This window comes from Zea mays, chromosome 5 (assembly GCF_902167145.1).
Source record: "Zea mays cultivar B73 chromosome 5, Zm-B73-REFERENCE-NAM-5.0, whole genome shotgun sequence".
Lineage (NCBI taxonomy): Eukaryota > Viridiplantae > Streptophyta > Magnoliopsida > Poales > Poaceae > Zea > Zea mays.
The window spans coordinates 216380644-216395888 of NC_050100.1; the positions used below are offsets into that span (position 1 = coordinate 216380644).

Genomic DNA, 15245 nt, shown 5'->3' on the forward strand with positions numbered 1-15245 from the left:
CCCTAATGGGTAAGATCATAGGGTCGTCTTGTGGTCGGCAGACAAACAAGATGAATCTAGACGACGTAGATTCGAATATGTGTGAAGTTGGATATGCGGAAAGTTACAACTAAGATTTAGCTATAACTGAGGTTCCGGCTGACAACAACTTCTTCTGTTTCTCAGAGTCAAATGCCCAGCAACGTACTTCATCGCCTACTGCCGTTGATGAGGAAACCGTCCCATTGTTTAATTTAATCCTCTTCGCTAGATCCTTTCCTTGTCAGACAGGGCCTGGCTACCCGCAGCCGCAGCGCAATGGGAGTACATAGACAAATGCGCAATGGGAGTACTAATACGACATTCACAACGAGTTTATAATGTGTTTTTGTTTGAGATTAAAGTAGTACGAGGATTTGTCTAATCACACTGGCACAAAAAATTTGCTTCAGTGTTTCTAGTTCCGGCGTGACTCATCCAAAAAAAATACGGGTAGGCTACTAGTTGGTTTGCCAGCCGGGACAGGGACTCCATGCCAGGTTTTACAACATGTACAAACAGTCGAAATGACATTAAATTTTTATAAGGTCTAATCGTGAATTTTTTTCCGAGGAAGAGCCAAAATGCAAAAAAAATCGGCCAAACAGGCGACTAGGCAGCCGACTACTATACATGCAGTTGAAAAAAAACATGGGAGAGAAGGTACTCCGAAATTTTCACTTCTACGGTGCCGAGATTAAAAGATGATTGCACCTGACAGCTGAAAGCTGCACCCCCAAAAAAATTGGTGTAGATTTTTCCCATCAGCTGTTATCTTAACCAGGTCCTATATTGTACTTTTGGTTGGCATTAGGCAAAGTGGTTCACTTTTTGTATTGCGTTGTGTCGTTATATCATCAAAACGTGAGGAAAAAAAAAAGATGCTGGTGGCCGCAGCTAGCGACGTAAATTATAGGATGGTGACGAGTGTGTGTATCCACTGTCAAATCCTAAATATCTTTCTTGAGCCTTATAATTTATCTAAAAAAAGTTTTTTAATACCCAAACTTGTTTGTTCTTCTAAATAGTTACTAGACTTTTGGCAATCCATATTATCTTCCTCTTTGGAACAATAATAGATGCACTAAGATCGTGTCTAGCAGTTACTCACATGGTTATCCAAAACACTGTTATGCACAGTAGATTGCACTATCTGTGGAGTGAAATTTGAATACGGAGATGAAGATGGATAAGCTATTAGAGATATTCTAATAAATTTTGTCTTTATACCATAGTATACTTTGCAAGTAAATAATAAGAATCAAATTTAATAGAAGGTGTACCTTTATTCTTGTTCTTGCAGTACTGCTATAAGTACATAACTTGCTTGCATTAGTACATAACTTGCTTGCATTTTGACCGGAACCCATCATTATCCTTCACAAAAGTAGTTTTGCGACTTATAAAGGTCACCTCGATATTCTTATGGTGTAAACTAATCCCGTTTTATTGAGAGAAAACCTTTGACCATCAAGCATTTTAGGCCTAGTTTAGATACTCTTGGAAGAGGGGGTTGAAGTGCATTGAAATGTATCCAATCAAAACAGACAACACTTGCCATGTCATCGATCACGACCTGCCACGTCAAACGGGGTCGCATATCAGCGTATTTGTCCGCGGCAGGGAGATTTACACGGTCATACGGGTTGGTTTTAGAAACAAAATTACTCTGATGTTAATTTTTAGAAATTGATTTAGAAAATGATTAAAATAAGAAAACTACGTGGGCTGTAGACTGTCCCGAAACTTGCGGCTCGGCCCGGTAAAACCACGGGCCTGCTGCTGCAGTGGCCGGCTGAAACATCCAGAGCCCATGCTGCCTCCGCGCGACGAATTTCGGGGCGTCATTATAAAGACCCGAGCCTGCGCGCCTTGCAGCCACAGTCTGGGGATAATAATCCACACTCCACAAGCAGCCATGGCGCCACCCATCACGTCCCTGTCGTCTCTGATGGCGTCCAGCCCAATCCCGACGCCGCCGCCGCCGCTCCCGAAGACCAGCGGCAGAGCGCTCTCCGTCGCGCCCTGCGGCTCCGCGTCGTCCTCGTCGCCGTCCACTTCCTCGACTCCTCATCCGGTGGCGGCGTCGGCGTCGGCGGGCAGGAGGGGGCTGCTGGCGCTGGGCGCCGGGTTCCTGGCCTCGGCCGCGCTGCTGTCCCCGGCGGGCGACGCCGGCGCCACGCGCATCGAGTACTACGCGACGGTCGGGGACAAGATGTGCGACCTGAGCCTCGTCAAGTCCGGCCTCGCGTACTGCGACGTCGAGGTCGGCACCGGCGTCCAGCCCCCGCGCGGCGAGCTCATCAATGTCAGTACCGAGACCACCGTCTCTTCTTTCCTGCATGCCTTGCGCCTTCCTCTGACTTAACCTACTCTGTAATAGTACAGTGGTCCATTTCCCTTCTGCACGAGTAACTCAGCAACATATGCCGCCATCCTGTTCTGCGTTCTGTGTGCTGCTTGCTTCGGATCCTAATTATATTCGTCCTCTCGATGGTCATCAGGTGCACTACACCGCGAGATTTCCCGACGGTACGCTGTTCGACAGCAGCTACAAGCGCGGGAGGCCACTGACGATGCGCATAGGCGCAGGCAAGGTGTGCATGTATAAGCATCCATTGTCGCTCACTGAAAACGACGTTCAGTTTTCATGCCAGTAAAAAATGATGGTCTGTTTCTTTCGCGTTCTCCGCGTGCAGATCCTCCGAGGGCTTGAACAGGGGATCAGTGGCGGCGGCGGTGTGCCGCCCATGCTTGTTGGTACGGACAGGAACTTGAGCAGTTTTTAGCTGTGCATTAAATATAGAGGCTTTGCTAATTTGGCTTGCTGTTCCATGACTGATGACTCCGTTGCAAACCTGCCTCAGGTGGAAAGCGCAAGCTGATGATACCTGCGTCACTGGCGTACGGGCCTGAACCGGCAGGCTGCTTCTCAGGTCGATTTTCAGAACTGCGCTAAATGACTTCGTACACCATAGATAAGCAAACTGCTCTCGCTCTAGAATTGTCAAGGAGACTGCTTCTCTAGTTTTTTCTTTTGTTTTTCTTTTTTTGACAGGAGACTGCAACATCCCCGGAAACTCCACACTTCTATATGACCTTTTCCTCGTCGGGATCTACAAGTGAGCCCTCGATGACAGGGAATGTTCAGAACCTAAGAGCAGAGACAAGGTCTGTCTGATATGTGTGCCGTGCACAGCGTTATTCTGAACTCGCCTGGTTTTCTGTGACTCACGTCCTTCTTTCCAGAGTAACCGATCGTTTTCGTGTGTCACACATGGAGGGTTTCAGGAGGAATTCTTGGCGGTGAAAGCACCTGCAGAGGCAGAGCCACTTGCAGAAGCTTCTGTACTCCAGAGAGCTACCTGGATTGAATAAAATGATGATATATATAAACCATCCTTGTTACGTAATAACGCCATTGTGGAACTTTGTAAAGACCAATCATATTGTTGACTATATAGCAGTTTGATACAGCCAAAGCGAGCAAGTTATCGGAGGTGTATGTCACATGCGCCACCAGCTTTGCTTGCACAGCCGATACGGAATCGTGAATTTGTTTGTGTCAGTCAGACTGTCAGCGTGACTGGCGAATGGCGTCAAACCCTTCAGCATTCGATCAATCATGCCGACTAAACACTCACGATTCGGATGTGCAGAGAGGTCTCGCGCTCGTGCCTGACACATGTGTGCCCGTAGTAGCTTGGAGCAAAAATTCTCATCGACCGGTTCAGACGGTGCCCGCCTCTGCTGTCTGCCTGAATTGGGGAGGCTGCTGAAGCAACAAAGGCGAAGCTAAACCACTGGCACCATTTCCATGGGTTGTGAAGACGTAGATTTGCAGAAGCGAAAGCGTAAGATAGGACCAAGCCGCATTAGCCGTTGGAGCGCCACATCGGGATCGGGAAACTATTTTGCTTGTGAGAGAGTATCACTGTCACATCACTGGGATGGTTGGGCTTGGGTTATAGGTACTAAAAAAAGTTCCAGTGCAATTTGACCTCACCTCTTTGGCTCTATGTCATTGGTGGTTCCTGGGAGCGCCGAGAGCTGTTTCCTCGGGCCTGTTTGATAGAGCTCTGGCTTGCCTAAAAATAATGGGTTTTTTTCTAAAAAATAAAAACAGCATTTTTAGTAGAGCCGAAGCCATTTCATAAACCGTTTGACAGAAACGGTTTATCTTAGAGCCAGAATCATTTTCCTGTATTAAATTGATAGAGTTAGAGCTAAATTTGTTAAAGCTACTATTTGTGGTTTTTATGTGTAGTACAAAAATAGTTATGACTTTTATGTACTTTTCGTAGCCGTTTTAAAAAATAGTGTTTGAGAGAGCTCTGCTTTTTTATATAGAAAAACCAGAGCCTGCCAAACGGTCTCTAAGAAACGCTTTGTCGACAATGGAAGGGCAGAGATGTTGAGCAACAGAAGGTGGTGCGCCTATTGCTAGCTGCAGAGCAGCAAGGAACAGGTTAACAGAGGCTGTTGTTGCTCGTGAGATGCCAGTTGCAGCCAAGCGCGGTTTCAACAAACTACCCATTGTTTTACTCGCTAAACATCTCCGCATAAGTTTAGAACATACACTGTATTTGTTTAGGTTTTTATCCAAATAAAGTCAAACTTTGTTAATGTCTAAAAAAATATACTCCGCCTTTGAATTAGTTTTAGTCAAACTTTGATGTACATCATTTGCTTCCTTGAATTAGTATCACTAATTCACCTTGAACATTTTTTTCCATACCACAGAAGTTTATATATGTTTTCTGTAATATTTTATCCGGACGACCGGACCAACAAAACTATATTTAAAGAAACAGCAGGAAACCGAAACTCTCGTGACTCCTATAGGTTGTAAGTTGAAGCTGAAAATTTGAGCCATTAGAGCATCTCTAATGGGGTGTTTGGTTTGAGAAATGAGCTAGTCTATCATCTTCTCACTTCTCACTATTTTTGTTTGGTTTGTGGAATAGAATGAGTTGATCCATCACCACCCCATTTCTTATAGTTAGTTAGTACTAATATGAGGAATAGAGTCATTCCACCAAATTTGAGGAATGAACTCATGATGCACCACCTCAATTTGAATGGTTTAATTCCTCAAATCAAACACTCTATAAGAAAACCCATAAGAACAACTCCAAGAGATTAGCTAAAAAGGCTAGTCAAATTTATTGATTTAGCTACTCTATAAAATCGATTCTACAGAAAAAGTGTAGGTAATCCAACAACCTCAGTAAATTTACAGATTAAATGGAGAGTGAAGCACACTATCCAAAAATAGAGAGCGAAGATAGAGGGATGAAGAGACACTAAATTTGAAGAGTCATTTACAGAGTTTAATGGATACAATTTTATTCTAATATTAGCTAAATTTATCTTTACAAAACTATATACATAGTCTGTTAAAGTTGCTCTAAGCCAACCCAAAAACCCACAAGCCAACCCAAAAATGCTTTTAGAGAAAATAACGTCTTTTCAACCCTCCAACAGCTCCTTCTTTAAGCAATTGATCAGTTAGCCTCCCATTTTAAGCATAACCGATTGAGTGAACATCCAGCAGTGCAGACAATTGCAAAATAAAACAAGTTATTAGCATTGAGGTCGTCCATGCCGCCCTGGCTAGCCTTGTCCATGCATGCAGCTCCTGGCAGAGAGCAGAACCGACGACAGCAAGCGCAAAGACCGATGGGTAGACAACGTCTATCAACAAAAAGTTTAAGTAACTGTTTATTAGCATTTTAATGTGAGTTTAGTTTTTTAGGGATAATATTTTTTCAACAGCTCCCAATATGATGTTTGGGCAGCAACCCACGCCATTCCACCATTGCACAACATATGCACCACGAACCAAACCATCTTCCGTCGCCTCTCTCGGTCCTGGTCGCTATTTAGGCTATCTTTAGTGGATAGTATAAAATAGAGAACGCATAACTATAGATAACACTGTTTATAAAGTAAAGTTTGAGTTACGAGATACTATAGGTGATATCTCCATTAAATTTTATATTTTATCCTTTATTTTAAATTTTACTCTGTTCAAATCTCCTATTTTAAACTACGCACATTTTATAAAACTGACCAGAAGTCAGGAGAACGACCCACTGAGCCCGCAAACAACCGGTCCTTTTTCGCCCCTTGGTCCTACGTTTTGTCGCCGCTCACTAGCGATCTCCGTGACCACAGATCTCGTCGGGATCGTTTCTACCGTTCGGGTCGTCCGCTCCTTGACGAGTTGCCTAGGCGCTACTCTACCAGGGTTCAACGTCCTTGGTTCCCCAGGTTTGCGATCTTCGTGCTTTACCCTACTTCTGCTTAGTGCTAATTGTTTGATGTATCAATTGGATTCGGTTGCTGCTATCTACATGTTGTTGCTGCTTGTAGTGGCTATCCTAATGATCCCTATTTTAAAAAATTGATTTTATCTCTCGTTCGCTCAATGTTAGAGCAAGTACAATAATGGACTCTAAGCCCGCTTACATGATACTTTTGCTTACGTGGAAGAAAGAGATATCAAAAAGTAGAGAAAGTTGACTCTAATGCAAGAGCTAGGTGATCCATGGGCTTCAAGACAAAAAGATGAAAGAGACAAAAAATTCATCTAAGAGCCAACCTTAGAGTCAGCATTATTATATGAGTGTGTTTATTGTTGACTATGTATGACATGATAAAGAGTTAAGGCCAACAATAGGCTCTATTATTAAACTTGCTCTTAGAATGAACAAGATTTCGTGATTACAAAGTCTCTTGCAACCTCGCTGCATTCAATTCGGTTGGGGATTTGAGCCCTTAGCTGGCTATGTAAGAATTCAACTAATTTTGTGGTATGTGTAAGAATTCAACTAATTTTGTGGTATGTATTGGAACAGATGGCCACTTCCACATCCCACCATGCGCTTTCATCCACCAAATTGTTGTCCACAGGCTGCTTCCATCCTGATAGGAGAAATAGCTGTGTGTTTTCTGTTTCAGTAGGGCGTCGCTGCCCCATTGCTCGTAATTTGGGTCTAGTCTGTGCTTCAAACTCTCAATCTTCAGTGATTGAACGGTTCAGTTACCGGGGAGCCCTAAAAGTGTCCTAACTCCAAAGAAATCAGGCATGTTCTTAAGTTCAGTCCCATTGATCAGTGCACTGGTCACAAAACTGTTCTAGAAAACACTAATCCACCGACGTTATAAGGTTTTTATTCATGCACCTGTAGGTGAAAGTGCGCTCATTCTGATACGACATAGAGAATCGTTGCGAAATAAGAAGAACCTGTTTACTGGATGTGTCGATGTCCCCCTAACCCTAAAGGCTAGTTTGGTGGACCGGGAAATGGAGGGGGATCATGGGGGAGAGATCCTCTTACTATTCAATTTTGAATAACAAGGGGATCCCTCCCCATATATCCCCTCCATTTCCATGTCCATCAAACCAGCCCTAAGGGTGTTGATGAGGCAATTGAGGCGGGGAAAAGGATATGCAATATCCTAGTTGATGTAATATACACTTCGTCGTTGATTCGGGCTTAGATGACCGCTATGCTCGCCATGATTCAGCATTGCCGAAAGAAGGTTTCAAAATCTTTCCCTTTTGTATTTCTGGTATTGATATTGAGTGTGTTTGTGTTTGCAACTAATAAACTCAAGAGGTTACGACATCTGCAACTGACCATTTTAGGTTCCAACCATTGTGCACAATGAGAGTGAACAAGCCCACAAGTGGAGTCAGATATACAATGAAGGGACAAAGAAGCACTCCATTCCTGTCATAACAACTTGGCAGTTGAATGAACGAATGTAAGAGTTTCCCGCATTCTAGAATGATTATCTGGTGCATCATAGTATTTCTTCTTGAACCTAGCATTCTACAAAGTTCATGAATGGTGTCGTAGTTATGATATTCCTTCCCAAATGGCGAGAGCCTCGAGATGTGTGCAGAGAGCCAGAGAGAGCATATTGTATAATCATGTTCTATGCATCGTAACGAGATCGTAGGTTCGAGAACCACTAAATTCTGAGTCACAGTTAAAGGGTTATGATTTTATGAAGATTTAGGTATTAAATGTAAAGCAAAATGATTTTTCCTAAGATTGGGGCATTGTTTACGGTTTCCTAAGATTGGGGCATTGTTTTTGCGCTAAAAATGATTTTTTTTATTTATTTTCATTAAACTCTCGGTTATTTGGATTGCGACCATAAATACAGGGAAACCCAGGGTTTAAATCGAAGAATTCAGGACCTTCCTGCTACGTTCTTTACATACATGTGGACGACGTGTTCATTTACTAAAACATTAGGGACTCTTTTTCAAACATGCCACGACGAAAGGGTACAGGTCGATTTCGGCCATCCGACCAGAACCAAACGCTAGGATTAAACGTTACCTAAAGTGAACCGGTACGCATCTGCCGCCCTCGGAGTGAGGATCAACGACCCAGATTTTAAGACTCTTGATCCATTCTAATCCGCCCGATCTTAAATCAACGCGCTGGATCACTCCACCGAAACGGTACATGGAATTCTAATCGTGACTGTTTCCCATAGATCCAACGGTCAGAACATGCCCGCCACTCCGACGCCGTGACCCGGTGGCGCCCAAGCACCAGCACCATGGCCAGCGTTCATCCCCATCCCGATTCCTGTGCCTAAACTCCAATTCGAATGCAGTGGCGAGTAGCGGTAAAGGTAGTGTATTGCCAAGAAAGATGCTCACCGAGATTCAGAGAGTGCCCAGATCCTCCGAGGGTGCTCGACGGAACACGACGTCCGACGATGAATTCCGGTCCCCGCAGCGGCTGACCCCTCCCCAATCGGCCACGAGCGCTTCACCAGCAACACCACGAGGCTCCCAAACTTGCTGCAGATCCTCATTCGTGGGTCGTGGACGAGGTCGGCGCTAGCGGTGCTCCCTGCTCTCAGCTCACCTCTGCTCTGCCGCTTGGGTTCGGTTTTGGCTCTGGTGAAACGGAACGAGGAGGCAGGGGGAGTTGCGGCCGGTAGATAAAGGCTGGAGGAAAGGCGCCCTGACCTCCCGGGCCCACGCGCCGGTGAGAAGTGCCCAGACTCGGCGGGTCCCACATGTCATAGAGAGCCGGTAAATGCAACGGGAGCTGCAGACAGGATGGGGCCCGCGTGTCGGCGCACGACGGTCATGCGCGCGTACTAGGGCCACTTTGCCGAGCCACTGACCAAGCAGACCCACCTGTCGGCGCAAAAATGCTCGCGGTGTGGTCCCGGGCTGATCGGTCGTGCGTTTGTGGGGGTGGGTTGGCCCGACCGTGGGGTTTTGGGCCCAATTAGGCTTACCCTTTTTCTTTTCTTTTATTATTTCTGTTTTGCGTTTCTTTCTCAATTTCAAATTTTAGTATTTGAATTCAAATTTGTTGGTGCGTTTAACACACAGATTAAATGCACAAATAAAATTACCAGCATGAAGAGATATATTTATATTTTTATAGTATGTATCCTTTTCCTATTTAGGGAGTTTATCCATGTAACTTTGTGATATATGTATGTGTTAAATAAAAGAAGAAATTCATCAGCATTAAATATTCTAACACCTTTATTCACTTGTAATTTGAGTATTACACCACCGCTCCACGCTACATCTCACTCGACGCAACGATGTGACTCGTTTCCGGCGGTTGGCGAGCTTGGTGAACCATTAAACCCTGACTCCCATGTGATCTTTTTGCCCCCCCCCCCTATCCCCACCATGAATTCTCGTCATGCGTCCGCCACTTGCCGGGTCTGTGCCACGGCTGGACATATATAATACTAGGACTGGGCGTTCGGGTTTACCCGAAATTTCGGGTCGGGTTTTTTGGGTTTTTTATATTTCGGGTTTCCAACAGTCGAACCCGTACTCGTACCCGAACTTTCGGGTACCCGCAATTTCGGGTACCCGCAATTTCGGGTTTGGGTTTGGGTAAAATTCGGGTACCCGCAATATTTTGTTTAGTTGTCATTTTTTGGATAGCTATTGAGACCACTGCATTGCAAAGAAGTACTGCTCTGTCTGTATCTAGAAGAGAAGTAAAAGCTAGTCAGTGACAAACCTGATGACGATCCATACCAAATTAGCGAGGCTTTTGAATAATCTGAAGTCAGTGCATGTGTCCATGCGAACAAATAAGCCTAACCTTTGCTCTTTTCATTTACCTGGGAGTTGGGAGACTGCGTGTGCTGGCCGCCTGGGACTAGGACCATGCGCGGTGCCGCTGCCTGCGCGTGCGCTAGCCGCCTGCGAGGAGGACTGGTCGGCCGCCTGGGAGGCTACGCCGCTGTGTGAGGACGCCGCTCGCCGCTGCGCGTGTGCGCGACTGCGCGCTGCGCGGTGTCGCGGGCCCGCGGTGCGCGTGACTGGGAAGACTGGCGGACCGGCGGTGCAGCTGCCTGGGAATGGGGGCCTGGGAGGGAGGATTAGCCCGCCGTCTGGGACTCGAGAACGCCGCCAGCCGCCTGGGAAGCGTGTGGGAGACTGGGAGTCTGTCTAATTTCGGGTAGAATGGGTAGTTCGGGTACCGCGGATGAATACCCGATTAGGCCCAAACTTACTTCGGGTATTTAGTTTTGTTACCCGTTGGAGCTGTTCGGGTAACGGGTCTCGGGCTAAACGGGTACGGGTTCGGGTAATTTGGGTAACGGGCTTCGGGCTCGGGTTTTATGCCCAGTCCTATATAATACCAACTAACAACATCTGTCCTCTGTTAGATTTTTAGTATCTTAACCTCGTAATCTTAGCCACTAGAACAAATGGAACATAGATGTATGATGTACATGTTCAATATTGGGAGAAATCAGGTCTTATTAGGTTTGGGTGGGTGGAGAGGTAAGATGAATGTTAGTTCACGTGCTTGTCTTTATTTTACATGGTGTAAACAGAGAGATCGTAACAACACGACCAAGTCTGAATAAGATCATACCAACATCTTCTTCCATCACTCGATGCAATTTATGCTAGAACAGACACGACGAATCATGCTTATCACTACTGACGTTGCTGCTAATATCACTGAACGCAGGCCGACAGTGGCAGAGCAAGGTACCCTAGCAGCAACGTGAGCAAAGCAAGCACCCCTGAATTGGAGGCAAGCAAAGGCATTTCCATTTGAAGGCGGAACAACACAAATCCCTCGGCGCCACTCGTTTTGACAACCCCCCGCATTTACCCCCACCACTCCACGTTTCGCTCTGGCTTTGCCGGGGGAAAAGAAAACAACCGCCCCGCCCCCGCCCCTACGAGCACGACGGCCTCCGGATGAGGGTCCTGCCGCGTCTTTTACCGTCAGCTGGATGTCAAATCACAACGCGCCCTGTGACATCCCCAAGCCGGCCTCCGTCGACGAGTTCCTCGCCAAGAATGGCAAGAAGAAGAAGGTATGTAGTTTCCCTAGCTCTAGCTGCATGCGTGTGGCTGATGAGCTGAGCTGAGGTTCGTTTGCTCTCCGGCCAGTCCTTCATGTCGGGCCTCTTCCGCAAGAAAGGGAGGGGCGCGGACAAGAAGCTGCTCTCGCGGCGGGACATCGTCTTCGGTGAGTGAGTGCGTGCGTGCGTGCGTGCCGGCGGATCCTCGCGGGCAGGTCGTTCCAGCTCGTCGGCCGGCGGTTGCATTGCTGACGTTCTCCTCTGCAGATTTGGAAGGCAGAAGCGGCGACAGGATGGACCTCTTGGAGACGTCCGCCGCTGTCCGCAAGAGCTTCTCAGGTAGCGCCACGTTGGCTGTTGGATCGATCTGAGAACGTGCGCGCATGATGTGATATGACTCGTTGGGCTCTGTGTTTCAGATCGGCACTGCACGACGCGGATCGAGAACCTGACGCTGAGCTGCCTGGATTCTCCCAGGAGACCCAATGTCGATACCCGGGAGTACCGGTAACAGCAACTTCAGGAAGCAGCAGATCGTTTCCGAGTCGATCGGACGGTGTGTGACGATCTTGCAGGGTGTTTGTAGGCACATGGAACGTGGGAGGGAAGCCTCCTGACAGCAGCGTTAACCTCCAAGAGTTTCTGCAGATCGAAGGCTTGCCCGATATATATGTCTTGGGGTACAGATTATTATTCCCAGTTCCGCCAACTTTTTATGCATCAGTGCATCGTTACGTTTCCCGTAGAACCATGATCAGCAGCATATACTAATGCATTTGCTTGGGCGTCGTTCGCAAAGGTTTCAGGAGATCGTGCCTCTGAACGCGGGCAACGTGCTGGTCGTGGAGGACAACGAGCCGGCGGGCAAGTGGATGGACCTCATCTACCAGGCCCTGAACAGGCCGCCGCCCCACCAGGACGGCCAGTCCTCCGGCGACGAGCTCTCGCCGCCGCCGTCCACCTCCTCCTCCCACTACCGGAGCCGGCCGCAAGGTGCCGCCCGCGACCCCAGCAACGCCGCCGCCATCCCCAAGACCTCCAGCGGCGGCATGCTCTGCGCGCAGAAGCCGCCGCCGCCGCTCAAGATGGTCAGCAAGTGCTACCGCGTCGACAACGCGCTGGTGAAGACGTGCACCTGCATGTCCGACCCGTCCACCATGCAGCTCCGGGCACGTGAGATGCGCGAGTTCCTCTGCCGCGTCGAGGCCGCCGCCGCCTCGCCGGGCCGCGGCGCCGGCGCCGACGACGACGCGCTGGCCTCCATCGAAGGCGGCGACCAGAGGGGCGGCGGCGGCATGAACTACTGCCTCGTCGCGAGGAAGCAGATGGTCGGGATCTTCCTGTCGGTGTGGGTGCGCCGGGAGCTGGTGCAGTACGTCGGCCACCTCCGGGTCGACTGCGTCGGCCGGGGCATCATGGGCCGCCTCGGGAACAAGGTCTGCGAGCGCTTCACTCGCGCGCGCATTTCTTCCCTCGTGCCCTCCCTGCATGACGAGCCTTGCGATCGATTGAGCGTCTGATTCTGAAATCGCCAGGGATGCATCGCCATGAGCATGACGCTGCACCACACGAGCATCTGCTTCGTGTGCTGCCACCTGGCGTCCGGCGAGAAGGAAGGCGACGAGGTGCGGAGGAACTCCGACGTCGCCGAGATCCTCAAGAACGCGCAGTTCCCGCGCATCTGCAAGGTGCCCGGCCAGCGCGTCCCCGAGAAGATCATTGACCACGAGTAAGCAATAATGCAAGCGTCCGCTGAAACATAAACATGATACGGCAGGGCAGGCAGATCGTTGTTCATCTACACCCCTGAATTCTGCCTCTGAATTACGCCTCTGAATTATGCATGCAACGCAGCCGGATCATCTGGCTTGGGGATTTGAATTACCGAGTCTCGTTGAGCTACGAGGAAACTAAGACGCTCCTGGAGGATAATGAGTGGGACATCTTATTGGAGAAAGATCAGGTATCAACTCTATGAGAAAAGATTTTTTTTCGAGATAGGCTACAGCACTACTACTAGTAGTAGTGCTACAGAGAAACGCAGTAAAATTACCCGTGGTTTCGTTCAGAAAACCTGCTAGCTGCTGCTGACAGTATCGTACCGTACCTTAATTAACAGCTCGCGATGGAGAGACAAGCCGGGAGAGTGTTCAAAGGGTGGAAGGAGGGCAAGATCTACTTCGCCCCTACATACAAGTACAAGCAGAACTCCGACTCGTATCTATGGGAGACCGCCAAATCGAAGAAGAAACGACGAACGCCCGCATGGTAATAACATAACGAGTACAGCACTGATTTGAAGGTCCAGACATGCCCAAAGATTTCCATGTTGTTGCAGGTGTGACCGGATACTGTGGCACGGCCAAGGCATCGAGCAGCTGCAGTACATCAGGGGCGAGTTCAGGCTCTCCGACCACAGGCCGGTCTGCAGCGTGTTCGTGATCGAAGCCGATGTAGATAGCGGGAGCAAGATCAGGAAGGGCTACTCAACGCTGGACGCTAGGATCCACTGCGAGTCCCCCGAGATACCCAAGAGACACAGCTTCTATGATGACTTCTGAAATTTTGGCCCGTGATGCTAGTTTTGTCTATAACATAGCAGCTTACAAAGATCAGACACGTTTGTAGCGAAAAGGCTCAGGTTTCTCAAGCCTAACACCTGTCTTAATTTGTACCAAGCGGTATACTAACTGAAAGTCAATGGTGGTTACTGCACAGAACACAAGTGAACAATGGTATTATTTAGGGCACCCCTACAGTAATTTCATGTCAAAAAACAATGGTACTATTTGACCCAACAGCAACTTTCTGCTGGTGAAAGTGAAAAGCACCTGTGTCCTTGCTATTGACTATAGAAAAAATGCTATCCAGATAGGAGTGCAATATTATTTTTCCAGTAAATGAAAGGGCATAGCAGAAACTCAACACCGGATCATATTCTCTCATGAAAATTGAAAACTGAGGAAAACATTATGGTATTAGTTCGTTACCATCTCGTATAACCTATTATCATGAAAAGGTTCCTCAAATAAGATCGCGAGGACAGAGAAACTGGTGTCTCCTACAAAACATGTCATGCCAATTTGCAAAGAGTTTCTCGTCGCCTTTCATGTTCAACTCTTAGTGAAATGTGGTAGAGCTCCTATCAATGTTTCGCGGTTACGTTTCCTGGTGCTACTCAGATCAGGTTGAAGGCCCAATTTGATATGCTGGGATATTATCTTCTCCTGGCAAGTTTTCCTGATGAACTGTGCTCGATTCAGCCCGTGTCTGTTCCTCGATCCTTTTCAGATTCAGTATCCGATTCATCACTCTTTTCAGAAGCAGATCCAGCATCTTCAGTCTTCGCTTGTCATCTTCTCTAATCCTCACATCATAATCATTTATTTTGAAGGTAGCTGGGTTCTTGCCACCAAATGCATATTCTAACTCATCCATGTTGAAAAGGTCTTCCATGATCTTCATGGTGTCAGGCCTGTCTGAGAATACAAATGTGACCTTGTTTCTGGTCTTCTTCTCAAGAAAGGAAACTCCATACTGAGCTCAGCTCATGGGATCAAGCACAGTACACAGTTAAGCAAATACAGACTGTCTAGACAGTAAAGGTAACATATCATGTTCAGAAGCAAACTAAAAACCACACAGAGCCCATGCAGTATCAGAACATATTTAGAGGGGTAAACTAAGGGTAATTTCACACAGAGCCACACAAAGCAATTTCACAGAGCCCACACTAGTGGTACTGTATTGCACACAGCCACAGACAATGAAAAGCTCATAGTTGACACGCTAAAAACATGTGTACTTATGGGTGTTTGAATGCACTAGAGATAATAGTTAGTGGCTAAAATTAGCTGAGACATTCAAACACCCTAGCTAAT

General features: G+C 47.5%; 2 protein-coding genes across 4 annotated transcripts; both read left to right on the plus strand.

Moving 5' to 3' along the window:
- The first annotated feature begins 1874 nt into the window (after nt 1-1874).
- On the plus strand, nt 1875-3584 carry LOC100217145 (uncharacterized). 3 transcript variants are annotated; one of them, XM_023302419.1, is made up of 6 exons: nt 1875-2326; nt 2523-2615; nt 2718-2778; nt 2886-2954; nt 3077-3189; nt 3268-3523. In XM_023302419.1, the coding sequence occupies exons 1-5, from the start codon at nt 1937-1939 to the stop codon at nt 3142-3144; spliced, it is 681 nt and encodes a 226-aa protein (XP_023158187.1). In that variant the 5' UTR covers nt 1875-1936; the 3' UTR covers nt 3145-3189; nt 3268-3523. The 3 variants fall into 3 exon arrangements, with proteins under 3 accessions (XP_023158187.1, XP_023158188.1, NP_001337654.1); XM_023302420.1 differs by having other exon boundaries at nt 3302-3523; NM_001350725.1 differs by having other exon boundaries at nt 1918-2326; nt 3310-3584.
- A 7624-nt stretch (nt 3585-11208) lies between these two features.
- Nucleotides 11209-14087, plus strand: LOC100274100 (uncharacterized). The gene is made up of 10 exons (NM_001148479.1): nt 11209-11376; nt 11453-11531; nt 11632-11703; nt 11784-11871; nt 11940-12044; nt 12164-12800; nt 12900-13093; nt 13219-13327; nt 13484-13632; nt 13703-14087. The coding sequence occupies exons 1-10, from the start codon at nt 11293-11295 to the stop codon at nt 13923-13925; spliced, it is 1740 nt and encodes a 579-aa protein (NP_001141951.1). The 5' UTR covers nt 11209-11292; the 3' UTR covers nt 13926-14087.
- Nucleotides 14088-15245: the final 1158 nt, after the last annotated feature.

What these genes read in the sequence shown, in the direction of transcription:
- LOC100217145 (XM_023302419.1), top strand. Translation starts at nt 1,937, where the DNA reads ATGGCGCCACCCATCACGTCCCTGTCGTCTCTGATGGCGTCCAGCCCA. An exon ending in CGCGCGGCGAGCTCATCAAT is followed by an intron (nt 2,327 to 2,522) that starts GTCAGTACCGAG and finishes GATGGTCATCAG; the next exon opens with GTGCACTACACCGCGAGATT. An exon ending in TGCGCATAGGCGCAGGCAAG is followed by an intron (nt 2,616 to 2,717) that starts GTGTGCATGTAT and finishes CTCCGCGTGCAG; the next exon opens with ATCCTCCGAGGGCTTGAACA.
- LOC100274100 (NM_001148479.1), top strand. Translation starts at nt 11,293, where the DNA reads ATGTCAAATCACAACGCGCCCTGTGACATCCCCAAGCCGGCCTCCGTC. An exon ending in GAGAAGATCATTGACCACGA is followed by an intron (nt 13,094 to 13,218) that starts GTAAGCAATAAT and finishes CATGCAACGCAG; the next exon opens with CCGGATCATCTGGCTTGGGG. An exon ending in AAACGACGAACGCCCGCATG is followed by an intron (nt 13,633 to 13,702) that starts GTAATAACATAA and finishes ATGTTGTTGCAG; the next exon opens with GTGTGACCGGATACTGTGGC.